We start from the raw sequence: 17636 nt of genomic DNA, 5'->3' as shown, positions 1-17636 counted from the left end.
AGAAACATTTTTCCCTGCTTTGACCCCACTTTCTGATTCACCGTTATGTTTATATATTCTGTCCCTTCCTGGCACGCTCTGGTTTTCATTTCCCCCAGTGCTACCTTGCTCGATTGTTGTCTCCTCCTTCTTTGACTTTTTTAATTTTTGCTCACCTAAATCCTCCCCCCTACTAATTAGTTTAAAGTCCTCTCATCAGCCCTCATTACTTGATTCATCAGGATCCTAGTCTCCTTGTGGCCTTCTCTGCTATAAGGAGATCAACCACAGCTTCTCTGTCTATCCACGTAACTGTAATCCCTCAAACCTGGAAGCATTCTAGTCAATTTCTTCTGTTCCCTCTCCAAAGCCTTCACATCCTTCCTAAAACGTGGTGCCCAGACTTGGACACAACACTCTACCAGAGGCCTGTAATTTGCGATCAGCGGCGAAGCAAAGACGTTCGCCACTGGACCCAAAGTATGCTTTGCTCAAGGATCTCCCAATCCCCGTGTCAAGAACTTCTGTTTTTTGACATTCAAATCAACTAAGTATAGTGGGGATCCCCTTGTGCTGACTGCTGTGACGTCAACAAGTTGTCTCCTCTTCTTAGGCGGTCCCTTGTATTGAGGATGACTTGCTTCCACACAAAAAAGGGATGCGTTCACAGGTGTTTCAATGAAGGACCTGATATTCCAGGTCCCAAACTATATATTGAACGGTGGAAGATGCCCTTGCATAATTTTTTTTTTTTTTTTTAATAAACGTTTGGTGGACATTGCACACCAGCCACCACACGGGCTTGACAGAGCTAGGTCTTGTCCCAGTGGCAAGGAATAACCAAGACGACTGGAGACTTGCTCTGCTGCACAGACCTAGTGCACACACATATCGCAGTGTCGGCTAGCCTGTGCTGCCCCTGGACCTACGCCTCTTCTGGGCCCCAAACTCTCATCTCCCCTGGGCCCCGATCATGTCTCTCTACAATCTCTCGCCGCTCCATCACCTAGACGTCGCCGCTTGATGACTCTCCTGCCCACGCTCCAATCAGCAACCTTGATTTTGGTGGCATCCAATTCCTTCTCCAAGTCGTCACCCTCCTGCACCAGCTCGCGCTGCTCCCGGCCCGCTACGCCGCCGCTCCTTTTATGGCCCCGACCTGCGGCTGGTGGTTTCTCGCAGGTTGGGGCTTCCACGCTGCCTTGATTAACAGCAGCAGTAACAGCAGAATCCAACCACTGCACTTAGTTGTGAACTTGCTAATCAATATACAGAATTCACAAAGACAGCAAACAATGAAGTGAGTAAGCTCTTAAATTATAACGGTTTCAAAATGATAGAAAGAGCAAACCAAAGATTGGGCTCTCACATGGGGAAAAGGCAAACCTGAAATAAGGATAGACAAACTATTTTTATTTTTAAAACATTGCTTAAAATTTTTTATTTTTTAATTAAATTGGACAAATTTCACACTGCACAAAATTAAAGTTAGCATTTCAGACCCTTTAACCTTTCTTTAGCAATCAATATGTGGTTAAAACCCAGACTCCCACCCCGGGGCCTACTGCTCAGGCTCTCCAGCCTGCTCCACATAGAAGGACAAGGGCAGATGCAATGCCGGGTTCTTTGGGGGATGGAACGGCGTTTAGGCTCTGTCCTCATATGGAAATAGTAGACCCTGTGCAAATAATCACAGTGCCCTTAGTATCCTCTAGGCCCATCTTGTTTCTTTACTTGTTCTATTACCATGCCCTTTTGCTCACACCATCATCTCTTTTGTTATTTAATCACTCCTGCCTTCTATTACAGACCTTCCCTTTTGTTTTTTTCTTCCCCTCCTTTCCCTACCTGTGTACTTGCTTAAAACCTGTTACATCTCTAGCTTCTTCCAGGTCAAAGGTCAACGACTTGAAACGTTAACCCTCTTTCTCTCTCCACAGATGCTGCCTGATTTACTGAATATTTGCAGCATTTCCTGTTTTTATTGCAGAAAAGCAGATTTATTTATGTCTTGTGTTCTTTTACCAGGGTGAGGTTTGAGGTATTTAGCTGCCTCTGCTTGCATCTTGCTACAAGTTATAGTGGTTGAGTTACATGGAACTTGGAGTTTCCTTTCAGATTTATACATTAAGAATCTGAAGTACACCATATATTATATTAGGTTTCAGTAGATAATTCTGTACTTGGCACCAAGGCAATGTGCTAACAGTTGCTATAGAATATTATGTTTATGAATACTATATTCACATACCCAAATCTCCATCATCTGACCCTCTGATACTTGGATCTTTCAACATGTCCAACTCAGCCAACATCCGCACATAAAGTGGGTTTTGCCTGAAAGAGGGGTAGAATTGCTCATCCTTCAGCATCATGTCATAGACCTTTATAAAAATGTAAACACATATCAATTTTCTAAGAAAAGACAAAACTTCCTACATTTGTACAAAAATGTTAACATTTGGATTGTCAAAGGATGGCACTATTGTGCAGTAAACAGGATCAATTTGCACCCATGATACCTCACTATGCCAAGTTCCAAACCAAACGATGTCACTATGAGAAAGCACCAATGGGAAAACATCTAACAACCTGAAGTGACCGTTTCCCGTCTACAGCCAGCCAGACTGTAAGGTTGGCTGGCTCCGGGCGGGTAGGTCTGCAGCACTCGGCTGCAAAGATGAGGGAAGGAGGGTTCGCATTGGAGCTGGGGGTGGCAGGAGGAGCACGGGGGGAGCAGCGGTGGGGACGGAAGAAGATCATAGGCCAGAGCAGCTCAGGAGGGAGGGGTCTGAAGTGATTGTGGGCTGGAGGGGCACAGGGGCGAGGGCAGCTGAGGATCGGGAGGGGGAGGGGGAGGGGGAGGGGGAGGGGGAGGGGGAGGGGGAGGGGGAGGGGGAGGGGGAGGGGGAGGGGGAGGGGGAGGGGGAGGGGGAGGGGGAGGGGGAGGGGGAGGGGGAGGGGGAGGGGGAGGGGGAGGGGGAGGGGGAGGGGGAGGGAAAGAGAGCGGGGACAGAAAAGAAAGAGGAGGCAGCCTCATGGTGGAGATTGGAGGCCTTCGGGGTGGGGCAGGAAATCGGAGGCGTCATGGGGTGGGGGGTCTCCGATCGCATGGTTGGGTTAGGCAGGAACCCTGGATTCAGGAGTGTAAAGGCACTTACCTCATGGATCCAGCAGTACTCGCCTTGCTTTAGCTGACGGGTTCACAAGGCCTGCAGAACCCAACTAGCTACAGTTAAATTCAAAGTGAAGGTTAAAGCAGAATCTTCCAGCCTCATTATAACCTTTAAATAGACGACCCGCATCCTGGCAGCGGATTGGCTGCCTGCCCGCTGCCCCCCGCCCCCCCATTAAAAAACAAAAGTGGGCAGGTTCTGGTTGGGATTCAAATTGTTAACATTTTAACATCCCACACGCCCCCAACCCACCCATTTTTAATTTTTTTTTTTTAAAAAGGTGAAAATTAACCCCAAGTGGAACTCTAATCTTCCTCAGTTCTCAGTTGAACAGGTACACACATATACACATCAAAACAAAACATAGGGACTTGATTAATACTGAGGGCGGGATCTGATGCAGGAAAAGGACCCAAATGGTGTGAAGCTCAGCTGATTTTAACAGCTGGGCCTCATTTGCATGTAGCTTGTCAGCTTTCCAGGACATTGCCGCTCTTATTTTAACTGTCCCCCACCCGATTTCTGAAGGGCAGGGTGACATGGGGATTAAAATATCTATTTTTCAGTAACGTATTTGAGATTCGAATTCTGAATTAGCTGCAGTATTAAGATTGCATAAATGCGGATTTAAAAAGTAATGATACATAATTATTGCGATTATGATGTGACAAAACTAAGTATATTTAGTAAATTTAATTTTGAAATGCCCAACAAAATGTTCAATTCTCAGAGAACCTGTAGTTTGAATCAGTTTCAACTGACATTCAGACGCGTCCGTTCTTATGGGTTAAGTTTAGCAAGTTCGTCTGATGGAGCAATTTATAAAAATGAAAAATTGCCAGTACTTTTGCTATTGTGTAAATATACTCCTTTTCTCACAAGTTGGTTAGGGAAAAATCTACTTTCCAATCTTCTAGCACAAGTATATAGAGACACGAGAAAGGAGGGTAGCTAACAAAGTGTAAGTTCTTCTTGAAACCTACTTTTCTTTGAATGTCATCAAATATTTCTGGTGTGGGATCCTCATAATTTAACTTTTCTGCCAATTTAGCAACCAAATTATCATCCACGTGGACTCTTGGAGATGCCTGGTAAAAGGAGAGAAGAGAGATCTTGTTGGTAATTCAACAATCTTCCATTAAATGTGCATCACTGCTTAGTGTTTCTGCCATTGGCATTAGTGCCATTTAAAGTTTCCAAACGTGCGACTGAAGCAACCATATATTTTTGCCAGTTACTCACAATAGCAACTTCTCTTTTTGAACAAGTGACACCTCCAAACAAATTTACCCCTCTCCCTGGCAAATCCCACCAAGTGGAGGAAGCGAAATAGCACCTTTCAATCTATCAAATGTTATGGATGGTATCCCGAAGCCAAGATACATTTTTGTCCTGCACGCAAATAGGTAGTAAGATTTATAACCTATTCTTTCTCAGCTGCAGAAACTAAAGTTAAGACAGTCCTGGCATCCCACAAGCAAAAAAAAAAAATCTAGGATATTGTTAAAAATTAGTGTTCCAATATATCAAATACTGTAATGAAATTACAAGATGAATGGTGTTTAGAGATTAGCTGATTAATAGTGCTGTACATAATCTGACTGAGTTACCAACAAATATTTGTAAAAGCAGAATGTCTTCACCAGTTAGTGATCTTGGCCAAGGACCAAGCTATCTTCAGAGACCAGCTCAAGATTACATATAAAGTTGTAACACCATTATTACTGCATATGATGCAGAGAAAGGTAAATGTGTCAAATCTGTCACACTTCAAATATATTTTATACTGCACGCATCATGGGTTGGACAAGGTACAAGTGGGAGAATCAGGAAGGATGTCTGCCCTCAAAGATTTTCAGCTCAAATTAGCATTTACATATACTACATTCATCTCTCTATGAACTGCCTTCAGTCCTTTTGAGAAAAGGAGACATTTGAGACACATTTCAGTAACAAGACCATCTAGTTCCATTTAACATTTGCAGAAACACTCAAACAAGAATCCTACAGCAGACCCACAAGAAAGGAGGGTGAACTTTATAGTATCTGAAGCATGACCTTGATTCAAAAAATTACTACACATAGAAACAGGAGTAGGCCATTCAGTCCCTTGAGGCAGTTCCACCATTTCCAGATTTTTACTACTCTGTGTAAAAGGTTTCTTATCACTCCTAAATGACCTAGCTCTAATTTTATTATGCACACTTGTTCTGCATTCCCACATCAGAGGAAATAGTTTCTCTGTATCTATTTTATCAAATCCCTTAGTCATTTTAAATACCTTGATTAGATCAACCTTCTAAACAAAAAGGGAATACAAGGCAAGTTTATGCAAACATTTAAGCCCCGAGATTATTCTGGTGAATCTGCACTGTAACCCCTCCAAGACCAAAATATATCTATCCTGACAAGTGGTGACCAACACTGAATGCAGTACTCCAGATGGGGTCTGACCAAGGCTCTTCACAACTGAAGCATCACTTCCTCACTTTTGTATTCCAACTCACTTGGGATAAAGGCCAACATTCCATTAGCCTTTTTGATTACCTGTGCATTAGCTTTTAGTGATTTGTGTAAGTGGACAACTAAATACATTTGTATCTTCACTGCTCCCAGTCTCTGACCATTAAAATATTCCGATTTGTCTTTTTTAGATCCAAATTAGATAACCTCATACTTCCCCACATTGATTTTCGGTTTACAGCGAAAAAGGAAATTTTACTCTAAAATTACCGTTTCGCTGCGCTAACGCTTTGGAGGCCTTTTAGCCTTTACTCACATCGGTAAAATCGGCGCTGCACATGGCGCAAACCGCGAGTTTCAGCAACTTTAGGCTGAGGCTGATAGTGCTGAGAGGCGTGCCATGGGAGGAGGGGGTAAAAACAAAATGCAAACAGTCACCTAATAAATCGCTGCAAAATAATTAAAAATTAAACACTCTTACTTATCTTTTTGTAGGTCTTCATACTTACCACTGCTCGAAGGGCTGTACTGACAGGTTTGACCCCGTCAGTATTATGGGCGTGGCATACGGGTCCCGATGGAGCCGAAAGTATGACGGCAACACAATCCGCGGCATTGCACATTGGCGCTCCTCTCCCTGGCAGTAAGTGAAAGCGCCGCCGTAAAGAGGGGGCCAAGGATTCCGTCGACCAGGTTTTCGTCGCAGAGGGTCAAATCGCAGCGAAAACCCAGTCGCAAAGTGTGCCAAAATCTAGCCGATTGAATTCAATCTGCCATAGTTTTGCCCACTCACTTTGTTTGTCTATGTCGCTTTGTGACTCCCTCCTCCGACCCGTGCAACTTACTGTGCCTCCTTGGTTATGCAACTTTCTATTTCTTCATCTAGGTCATTAATATATTTGGAGTACTACAACTATTGCAACAACTTGCATTCAAATAATGCCTTTAATGTAGAAAAAATGCATCCCAAGGGGCTTCACGTGACATTAAAGTCATTATCCCATCATTCACACCCTATCTTGACTAATGTTTTTCTAACTCCTGGCATTACCATTTGAATTTGGGCCATCATCCCTTTTGTCTCTCTAATCTCTCCTGTCTTCCAACCTATCACAGACCTTTCTCTTTTGTTCTTTCGTCCCCTCCCCATTTCAGTGCTCGTTAAGAATCTGTCCTTTCCGAACACTCTCCAATTCTGACGAAGGGTCCTAGACCCGAAACATTAACTCTGCTTCCTCTCCACAGATGCTGCCTGACCTGCTGATACGTCCAGCATTTTCGGTTTTTATTCCAGATTCCAGCATCCCCAGTATTTTGCTTTTGTGTTTGAATGATATACTTGCCTTAGGAGTGCAACAAAGGTTCACTAGGCGGATTCCTGGGATGACGAAGATGATCAAGATGTAGAAACAGTTTGAGTGGAGATAAGAAATAATAAAGGGGAAGAAGTCACTGGTGGGCAGTCTATAGACCCCCTAACAGTAACTATACTGTTGGATGGAGTATAGATCAAGAAATAATGGAGGCTTGTAAAAAAGGAACAGCAATAATCATGGGCGATTTTAATCTTCATATTGATTGGACAAATCAAATTGGCCAAGGTAGCCTTGAGGAAGAGTTCATAGAGTGCATCTGGGATGGTTTCCTTGAACAATGTGTTGCAGAACCAACCAGGGAGCAAGTTATCTTAGATCTGGTACTGTGTAATGAGACAGGATTAATAAATGATCTCCTAGGATAGTCTAGGAAAGAGTGATCATAGCATGGCTGAATTTCAAATTCAGTTGGAGGGCGAGAAAGTTGGATCTCAAACCAGTGTCCTAAGCTTAAATAAAGGAGACTACAAAGGTATGAAGGCAGAGTTGGCTAAAGTGGACCAGGAAAATAGATTAAAGCGTAATATGGTTGATAAGCAGTGGCGGACATTTAAGGAGATATTTCATAACTCAACAAAAATATATTCCAGTGAGAAACAAAAACTTTAAGAACCATCCATGGCTAAGAAAATAAAAGATGGCATCAAACTGAAAACAATGGCAAAGAAAGTGGCCAAGATTAGTGGGAGGCCAGAGGATTGGGAAACTTTTAAAAAAACAGCAAAGGACAACTAAAAAAAAAGATAGATTATGAGAGTAAACTAGCAAGAAATATAAAGAGATAGTAAGAGTTTCTACAGGTATATAAAAAGGAAAAGGGTTGTTAAAGTAAATGTTGGTCCCCGAGAGGATGAGACTGGGGAATTAATAATGGAGAACAGGGAAATGGCAGAGACTTTGAACAAATATTTTGTATTGGTCCTCACAGTAGAAGACACTAAAAACATCCCAATAATAGATAATCAAGGGGCTATAGGGAGGGAGGAACTTAAATCACTAAAGTAGTAGTACTCGGTAAAAATAATGGGACCCAAGGTGGACAAGTTCCCTGAACCCAATGGCTTGCATCCTAGGGTCTTAAGAGAAGTGGCTGCAGAGCTATATAGTGGATGCATTGGTTGTAATCTACCAAAATTCTCTAGATTCTGGGGAGGTCCCAGTGGATTCGAAAACCGCAAATGTAATGGCCCCATTTAAAAAAAGGATGCAGACAGAACGCAGGAAACTATGGACCAGTTAGCCTCATCTATCGTTGGGAAAATGCTGGAGTCCATTAAGAAAGCAGTAGCAGGACATTTGGAAAAGCATAATACAGTCGAGCAGAGTCAGCATGGTTTTATGAAAAGGGAAATCATGTTTGACAAATTTGCTGGAGTTCTTTGAGAATGTAACGAGCAGGGTGGATTAGGGGGAACCGGTGGATGTGGTGTATTTGGATTTCAAGAAGGCATTCGATAAGTTGCCACATAAAAGGTTACTGCACAAGATAAAAGTTCACAGGGTTAGGAGTAATATATTAGCATGGATAGCGGATTGGCTATATAACAGAAGAGTGTCTCGGGATAAATGGGTCATTTTCTGGTTGGCAAACGGTAATTAGTGGTGTGCCACAGGGATTGGTGCTGGGGCCTCATTTATTTACAATCTATATTAATGACTTGGATGAAGGGACTGAGTGCAATGTAGCCAAGTTTGATGATACAAAGATGAGTGGGAAAGCAAGTTGTGAGGAGGGAAAAAAAATCTTAAATGGGATATAGACAGGCTAAGTGAGTGGGAAAATATTTGGCAGATGGAGTATCATGTGGGAAAGTCTGAGGTTATCCACTTTGGCAGGAAAAATAAAAAAGCAAATTATTTAAATGGAGAGAAATTACAAAATGCTGCAGTACAGAGGGATCTTGGGGGTCCTTGTGCATGAAACACAAAAAGTGAGTATGCAGGTACAGCAAGTAATCAGGAAGGCAAATTGAATGTTGGCCTTTATTGCAAAAGGGATGGAGTATAAAAACAGAGCAGTCCTGCTACAACTGTACAGGGTATTGGTGAGGCCACATCTAGAGTACTGCGCACAGTTTTGGTCTCATTTAAGGAAGGATATACTTGCATTGGAGGCAGTTCATCTCAGGAATCAACCGAGTGAACCTTCTCTGAAGGAGTTGCGTAGGTTGAGCCTATACTCAGAGTTTAGAAGAATGAGAGGTGATCCTATTGAAACATACAAGGTACTGAGGGGGCTCGACAAGGTAGATGCAGAGAGAATGTTTCCCCTCATGGAGGAATCTAGAACTCGGGGGCATAGTTTCAGAATAAGGGGTCGCCCATTTAAAATGGAGACGAGGAGGAATTTCTTCTCTGAGGGTTGTAAATCTGTGGAATTCTCTGCCCCAGAGCTGTGGAGGCTGGGTCATTGAATAGATTTAAAGTGGAGATACACAGATTTCTGAGCGATAAGGGACTGAAGGGTTTAGGAGAGCGGGCAGGGAAGTGGAGCTGAGCCCAAGATCAAATCAGACATGATCTTATTGAATGGCGGAGCAGGCTCGAGGGGCCAAATAGCCTACTCCTGCTCCTATTTCTTATGTTCTAATGAGGGGATTGTCCTATGAGGAGAGATAGGCCTATATTCCCTACAGTTTAGAAGAATGAGATGTGGTCTCATTGAAACATATCAAATTCTTAAGGGGCTTGGAAAGGTAGATGCTGGGAGGTAGTTTTCCCTGGCTGGGGATTCTAGAATCGGGGGTCACAGTCTCAAAATAAGGGGTTGACCATTTAGGACTGAGATGAGGAGAAATTTCTTCACTCAAAGGATTGTGAATCATTGAAATTCTTGACTCCAGAGGGCTGTGAATGCTCAATTAGAGTATATTCAAGACAGAGATTGATAGATACTAAGAATCAAAGGATATGGGGATCGGCAGGAAAGTGGAGTTGAGGTAGAAGATCAGCCACGATATTATTGAATGGTGGAACAGGCTGGAAGGGCTGAATGGCCTACTGCTGCTCCTATTTCTTATGTTCTTCCGACTGGAAAAATACAAACTCTCTTAATTTCATTATCGTTTTTGTATATATGAGATCACCTAGGTTATTTTAAAAGGTTAATAAGTGCCCAGTCAGATAAAAGGTATTTTCTGCATCATTACTGTAGAATGTATTTTTTCAGCTTTGGTTTGAAGCATCATCCATTATGAGAGCAATCAGGAGCCTTTTCTCGACACCATGTAGAACGGCAAAAGAGCATCATTTCAGATAAATGGAGATTGCCAAAGCAAGTAATTGATGCAAAAGGTTTCTGGATTTTCAGCTGCCAACTAATATCAACCTTGCTATGAACTAAAGACATTGGTCAACATTCATACCTCTATATACTGCACACAATGGTGCTTGGAAATGTATGTTCAGCAAGCAGTAATGCAAATTTGAATAATATCTATTTTTTGGCTTTAGCCAATTTCCCTGCAGAGGTAGATTTAGTTTCGAATTTAGTAAAAAGCCTGTTGAACTTTCTTTTTTTACCCTGTACTGATCTTTTGTCTATCAAATGGTCCAAGGGATGCAATATATCTTTTAACAAAATACTTTAATTAGACTCTAGCAGATGGTGCTTATTACTCTGGAAAGCAAGGCAGTCACCCAAATAAGCTGTTCTTGAGGTTCCCTGCGTCACTCACATATGAGGGGGATGTGAGCAATGAAATGTAATAAAGCAGTACAGCCTTTTTGCTTCATTATCAAAAGTCTAACTCATGAGACTATCTGAAGGCATTTGTTTCCTTATATACGATGGTTGATGCAATTGTGCTTAGATGCCCATGCAGAAAGTGCTCATCGCTATGGAACTGCTGAATTCATGCACTGATAGATTAGTTAACAATCGCTGAGTGGATGACTAAATTATGGTGGCTCCTTGGGAAGTGACAATGACTTTGGAGGAGTCTAATCTTTTGGGCTGTTGGAAAGCTAACGTGTAATCCCAAATTGCAAATCTAACCGAAGTCAACAGTTCAGTTTGGGTCAACAATGGTCAGATTTGATTAACCTGGAAAGAACCACTGACAGTACAGAAGGGAAGGTGAAGGTAGCATTTAATACACAAGTTAATGTTTACACCTTATATTTCAGTAAGTACCATGTCCTATAATCACTCCAGTATAGAGTTGAATTTTATAGCACAGAAGGAAGTTCTTCAGACCAACAACAATTAATTAAATGATCAGATAATTTGGGTTTTGTTTTCCAGTGGTGTTAGTTGAGCAGTAAATATTGGCCAGGACATGAGCTTCTCTGATATTCAAAGTGCAACAAAATCTTTTAAATCCGGCTGAGCAAGCAGTTTAATATCTTATCCAAAAGACGGCACCTCAGTACTGCGCTCAAGTGTTAGTCTGGATTATGTACTCAAGATTCTGGAGTAAGGCCTCAGCCCACAACCTTCTGACTCAAAAGGCAAGATTGCTACCAGTAAATCCACAATGATACATGAAGCATATTAAGTACTCTATTTCAAACCAACAAGAATGGCATATGCTTACCTTTTCTGACAAATACTGATCATAAACACCAACAGCTGCAACACGAAGCAACCCTTTGGTTTGATTGCTCTGCCTTTTTCCATCCTTTTGTACACCTTGTAAAACATGCAGCTGCTGCTGTGCAGTGACTCTGTATCCTTCCACAGTTAGCCAGAAGAAGAGATGTGCTTGTCCCCCAGTCTGTTGCATATAATCTGTCACCAGGAAGATATTCATCTTTTAACAGTCTGTAGCAGCTTAATCAGTTTCATTTCATAATTTGGCACCATTAAATCATTTCTAACAAATGGTTCATATAGGTTACGTCTAATAGTATTAATTCCGTAAGTTAGACAAGCACAAGAATGAACAATTACCAGGTATTAAAATTAATACTTTGCGTAAAATAGATGCTTCTTGCAATCAGTCCACTCTGACAATTCTATGCCTACCAATACAATGGCTCAATTTGGTAACGGACTTGAAAATTCAGAATTCTGAAAATAAATCAATTCTTTGTAATACCTACTATTTTAGAGAATCAACTTGCATTTATATAGCTATTCACATCCTTAGGCCATCCCAAAGTAAGTCATAGCCAAATTAATTAGATTTGAAATATAGTCATGGTTTTGGAGGCAAAAGCGGCAAGTAATTTGTACACAGCAAAGTCTCAGAAACAGCAATCGGATGAAATAGCAGATGATCTGTTTTCAGTGGTGTAGGTTGAACCATACGAACAGGAATTGACCATCAGTCCCTCAACCCTATTCCGCCATGGTCGATCTGTACTACAACTACACTTACCCACCTTCATTTCATATTCCTTGAAGTGCCTACCTTAAAAAATATCCATCGATCTCAGTCTGAAAAATTTCAATTGACTGAGCATCCAGAGGCTTCTGGGGAGAACGCTCCAAATTTTGCACTACAGTGTGTGTGAAAAAGTGTTTCCTGATTTCACTTCCAGAACGACCTAGCTCTAATTCTAAAATTATGCCCCCTTTTTTGCTGGATTCCCTAATCAGGAAATATTTTTTTTTTAGGCAGGATATTACCAACCTGGGCGGGTCTATGGCGGGCGACGTCGGTGGTGGGACACGGCCTCGTTGCTAGCTCCAGCCCGCTGTCCACTGATTTTCCCCTGATGGGGCTCGTTAAGCCTGTTCAGCGAGTTTCCCGGCCAATTGAGGGAAGCAGGTCTGATGACATTATTTGATGATGCATCATCAGCCTGTTTCCTTAAAGGGACCATGCGCAAATTAATTGTGACATTTGTGCTGTCAGTGTTCTACAGCTTTGAGGTGCTGCAAACACTGACAAGAACTGCACAAAGGTGCAGGTCTGCATTCAGGCACTCCTACGACCCCCTCCATATGCTTATAGAGGGAGTCACAGCACGCAGGGAGGTTCTCTTCGCTTTCAATGGGTGGAAAAGACCTTCCCGGGAGATCAATGCAGCCTGGTTGCACATTGCACAGGAGGACAAAAGCCTTCCCGGGAGATCAATGCAGCCTGGTTGCACATTGCACAGGAGGACAAAAGCAGGGATGTTGCCAGAAGGACCAGGCTGCAGTGGCACAAACCTCTCAGTCGATCACGAAACGTTACCCGCCAAGCCACACTCAACCTCACCCTGCTGTGCCACTCATCACATCCCAAATCACTGTTTTCCTTACCCTAGTCCTTCACATCCTTCCTCACACCAACTTATCTGGCAACTCCACCCATCCCTCTCTATCTACATCATCACTTCCCCATCTCACCAACCACCCCTCACACTCACCCTAGTCCAATCATACCAAGTAACAACACACAAGGGTAGGCACGTATGTGTTTTAGCCAATGTTCATGTGAAGTTTCTGTTAATGTGCTGTCAAACATTGAAATCTTTATTTTCAACACTCTGCGTTTGGACAGATGTGTGAACCATTGGAAGTGGCTTAGTGATCATTTTCCAACAGTCTATCGACTCTGGATCAGTTCCTATGGAGTGGAGGGTAGCTAATGTAACACCACTTTTTAAAAAAGGAGGGAGAGAGAAAACGGGTAATTATAGACCGGTTAGCCTGACATCAGTAGTGGGGAAAATGTTGGAATCAATTATTAAAAGATGAAATAGCAGTGCATTTGGAAAGCAGTGACAGGATCGGTCCAAGTCAGCATGGATTTATGAAAGGGAAATTATGCTTGACAAATCTTCTAGAATTTTTTGAGGATGTAACTAGTAGAGTGGATAAGGGAGAACCAGTGGATGTGGTATATTTGGATTTTCAAAAGGCTTTTGACAAGGTCCCACACAAGAGATTGCTGTGCAAAATTAAAGCACATGGTATTGGGGGTAATGTACTGACGTGAATAGAGAACTGGTTGGCAGACAGGAAGCAGAGAGTCAGGATAAACGGGTCTTTTTCAGAATGGCAGGCAGTGACTAGTGGGGTACCGCAGGGTTCAGTGCTGGGACCCCAGCTATTTACAATATACATTAATGATTTAGATGAAGGAATTGAGTGTAATATCTCCAAGTTTGCAGATGACACTAAGCTGAGTGGCGGTGTGAGCTGTGAGGAGGACGCTAAGAGGCTGCAGGGTGACTTGGACAGGTTAAGGGAGTGGGCAAATGCATGGCAGATGCAGTATAATGTGTATAAATGTCAGGGCCTTGGTGAGGCCTCACCTGGAATAGTGTGTTCAGTTTTGGTCTCCTAATCTGAGGAAGGACGTTCTTGCTATTGAGGGAGTGCAGCAAAGGTTCACCAGACTGATTCCCAGGATGGCAGGACTGACATACAAGGAGACACTGGATCCTGGGCCTGTATTCACTGGAGTTTAGAAGGATGAGAGGGGATCTCATAGAAACATATAAAATTCTGACGGGACTGGACAGGTTAGATGCAGGAAGAATGTTCCCGATGTTGGGGAAGTCCAGAACCAGGGGTCACAGTCTAAGGATAAGGGATAAGCCATTTAGGACCGAGATGAAGAGAAACTTCTTTATTCAGAGTTGTGAACATGTGGAATTCTCTACCGCAGTGTGTCGTTGATGTCAGTTCATTAGATATATTAAAGAGGGAGTTAGATATGGCCCTTATGGTAAAAGGGATCAAGGGGTATGGAGAGAAAGCAGGAAAGGGTTACTGAAGGAATGATCAGCCATGATCTTATTGAATGGTGGTGCAGGCTCAAAGGGCCAAATGGCCTACTCCTGCACCTATTTTCTATGTTTCTAGTGATTGGCAGTGAATGGTGAGACACAACAGTAACCCCTGCAATACTAATGAGTGTGAAAAGAATGGCTTGGGCATTGTAGGGATCCTTTATGGTGTTGGTTGGGGCTGGTGACAACCTGGTACATTATGTGGCAGCCATGGTGTAGAGTCAAGTGAAGTAAATCTGGTCATGGGGAGGCAAAACCTGGCGCCCCGGGATGCACTGCGTCATGTGCAGCATTAGTTGATTACAGAGAAGGTTGATGTTGTTGTTGGTGCTGCTGGTGTTGTGCTATAAAAGCTCATAGCTGTTCAGTGATCGTGGTGGGATTCTGAGGACCAAGGTGAGACAGTATAAACCATGCCCATTCTGATGTAATAGATGGCAGATGAACTTGAGATGACAGAAGTAATCTGTCAATGGTGAGAGGTTGTTCCAATGAGGTGATACTGGATACAAAGTTTGCTCCAAACACTTGCAAGCTGCATAAAACTCAATCTGTCTTTCAAATGCAGCAAGCAACAGCTTGAGAGCTTGGAAAGTGAACAGCTGTGAGCTTTTATAGCACATTTCCAGCTGTCAAATTGGAGGTGATTCCATGGCCATTCAACTCCCGCCCTGCTTACCTGACGTGATCCCCGAGCAGCGAGGACCCCGAGGCTGACCTGGTGAACTCTGAAGGCGAGTTGAAAATAGTTGTTAATCCTCTGTTACCAAGGCCATAATGACCTGAATTGGTTTCCCCGCTGCTGCATGTCGGGTCTGTTCAGCGTTGACAGACCCGACATTTGGAAATGGCGTGTGGTGGCGGTTTGCAACTGTGCAACAGCCTGTCCTGATCAGTGCTGCCATGCTCTCATCATAAGGTCCCCAATGTTAGTGGTCATGGCACGCCAAACAAACTTAAAATTGCTCATTTTGTCTCACCACTTGATGTGCATTATGGACCTTAGGCATTGGAGGTAGAACCTGTGAAACCACCGAAAGGGACACTAGCAACTCATCCAGGACGCTCATATCGAAACATGGTAATGTTTAACATCTCTGTAGACTTTCAGCCAAGTTATAAACTTGATCCCATGCTGGTTCCAGAGTCGCCTTTACAGTCTTCCGAAAGGAGAGCCAACTTTTTTGATGGGATAGCACTTGAACATCTAACAAATAAGTGAACCAGTTGGCATTTAGTTTAAACCAATCATCAACACTGATAATGCTAATGTAGCGCTTTCTGATTACGTAGGGTTTCTTCTGGCTTATAAAAAGGTAAAACAGTCAGCAATGAGCTGCAGAGCCTCCCAATTATGTACTGCTAGAGTACAGTTATCTGCAAACAAAAGCTCTCAAATGTGGCATCTTCCATGATCTTGGCCAAAGTTCATAATCCACTAAGAAACAAAAGAACTTCCTGGATATGCAGAAGCATAGGCAAAATTCCACATGTAGGCTTCTTGTTGAATCATCAAGCATAGCTGCTATGAAAAGTTCAAAGAGGCACGGCATAAGCACACACCCATGACGGACTCCTTGAACAGCCTTTCCACAGAACTTTATTAAATGATGGTACGGTTAAACTATAGGGTGCATGAAGGTGAAAGATCACTGGTACATAGGCTATGCACACATATTTTTAAGAACAGAATCATGATGCAATTTATACACCAGAATTTTGTGTGAAATCAAAAACATTTATCAATTATAAATTGAAAACTTAATTACCTCCATTGTACAAATATATCAGAATCAAAGCACAATTTAACCAAGATTTTGCACAGAATCAAATCTTTAATGTTTGTATCCCTAATTATTGCTGAATTCAAGAGTTTTTAAAAAGTACTTACCCATGAAAAATTGCAATGCAACATTGTTCATAAGAATACTGTCTAGGGGGATTATGCAAAGTTTTCCAAAGTTTGCAGCAAGCTTGAGTGTATCTATTTCCTGCAGATTTAAAAAAGTGTAATTAGCAGCTGAAAACCTGCCACACAACAGCAAAGTTTGAGAAATGCTGACTCAGCCACTCATTAAATCTTACAACAATTGCAGAAAGCAGATTGGAAGAATAGTAAACTCAAAAGTATCATCCCATTGTACATTACATGCAAAGTAAGGTGACATTCTTAATAGGCCACCTGACAATGCTGGGAACTGGAAGGAAACACAGGAGGGAAGCAGGGGGGTGGGGGGGGGGGAAATAGTATCTTTCATGTCCTCAGGATGTTTCAGAGTGCTTCAAAGCCAAGAATTTATTTTGAAGTGCAGCCATTGCTCTTATGCAGGCTCACAGTTTGGTTAGGTTTGTGCTCAAAAGATCAAGTAATTACACAAAATAAACCCCAAACCCTTAAAATTCCTCGAACCTCACCAATCTGGGCAAGGTAGTGGTGGGAGGGAATTTAGGTTAGTACCTGGCTCTTGGCCCATTCTGGCCCAGATATAGAATACTTGGGGGCGGGAGAGGAAAGAGGGGCAGTGGGAGCACTTCTTTCATCTGTGCACCCCTATCCCTTTGGCATGCCACCATTATAGGAGGCAGGATGATGCTCTTGACCAGAAATGCCTGCAGTTCTGTCTAACGAACACCAAATGTACATTATGCTAATTCAGGTGCATTTGTCATGCAACAGGCATAAGTGAGGCTATGAAGAAAGAGGCAACTGAACCAATTAACACTATTTTATTAATTCCCGTAGTATGGGCATCGCTAGTAAAGGCCAGCATTTATTGCCCATCGCTAATTGCTGTTGAGAGTGGTTCAAGCCTTCTTGAACTGCTGCAGTCCATGTGGTGAAGGGACTCACTCCACAGTACTGTTCTAGGTCATTCTAGGTGGAAGTGGCGGCAGGTTTGGAAGGTGCTGTCGAAGAAGGCTGAGTAAGTTGCAGCAGTGCATCCCATGATAGTACACACTGCAGCCA

General features: G+C 42.7%; 1 protein-coding gene across 6 annotated transcripts in view; it reads right to left on the bottom strand.

Moving 5' to 3' along the window:
• Positions 1 to 17636, bottom strand: part of snx13 (sorting nexin 13) — a 267161-nt gene that overhangs the window by 43128 nt on the left and 206397 nt on the right. For all 6 annotated transcript variants that reach the window (XM_070880996.1, XM_070880999.1, XM_070880998.1 and 3 more), the window contains 4 exons: positions 16560 to 16659; positions 11533 to 11726; positions 4139 to 4243; positions 2231 to 2363 (listed from right to left, as the gene is read on the bottom strand). In XM_070880996.1, the coding sequence (XP_070737097.1) occupies positions 2231 to 2363; positions 4139 to 4243; positions 11533 to 11726; positions 16560 to 16659 (532 nt within the window). The remainder of the gene's footprint in view (positions 1 to 2230; positions 2364 to 4138; positions 4244 to 11532; positions 11727 to 16559; positions 16660 to 17636) is intronic.

The sequence above is a fragment of the Pristiophorus japonicus genome, chromosome 5, assembly GCF_044704955.1.
Source record: "Pristiophorus japonicus isolate sPriJap1 chromosome 5, sPriJap1.hap1, whole genome shotgun sequence".
Lineage (NCBI taxonomy): Eukaryota > Metazoa > Chordata > Chondrichthyes > Pristiophoridae > Pristiophorus > Pristiophorus japonicus.
The sequence above is the reverse complement of the archived record's forward strand: the minus strand, read 5'-3'. Positions and strand labels throughout refer to the sequence as shown.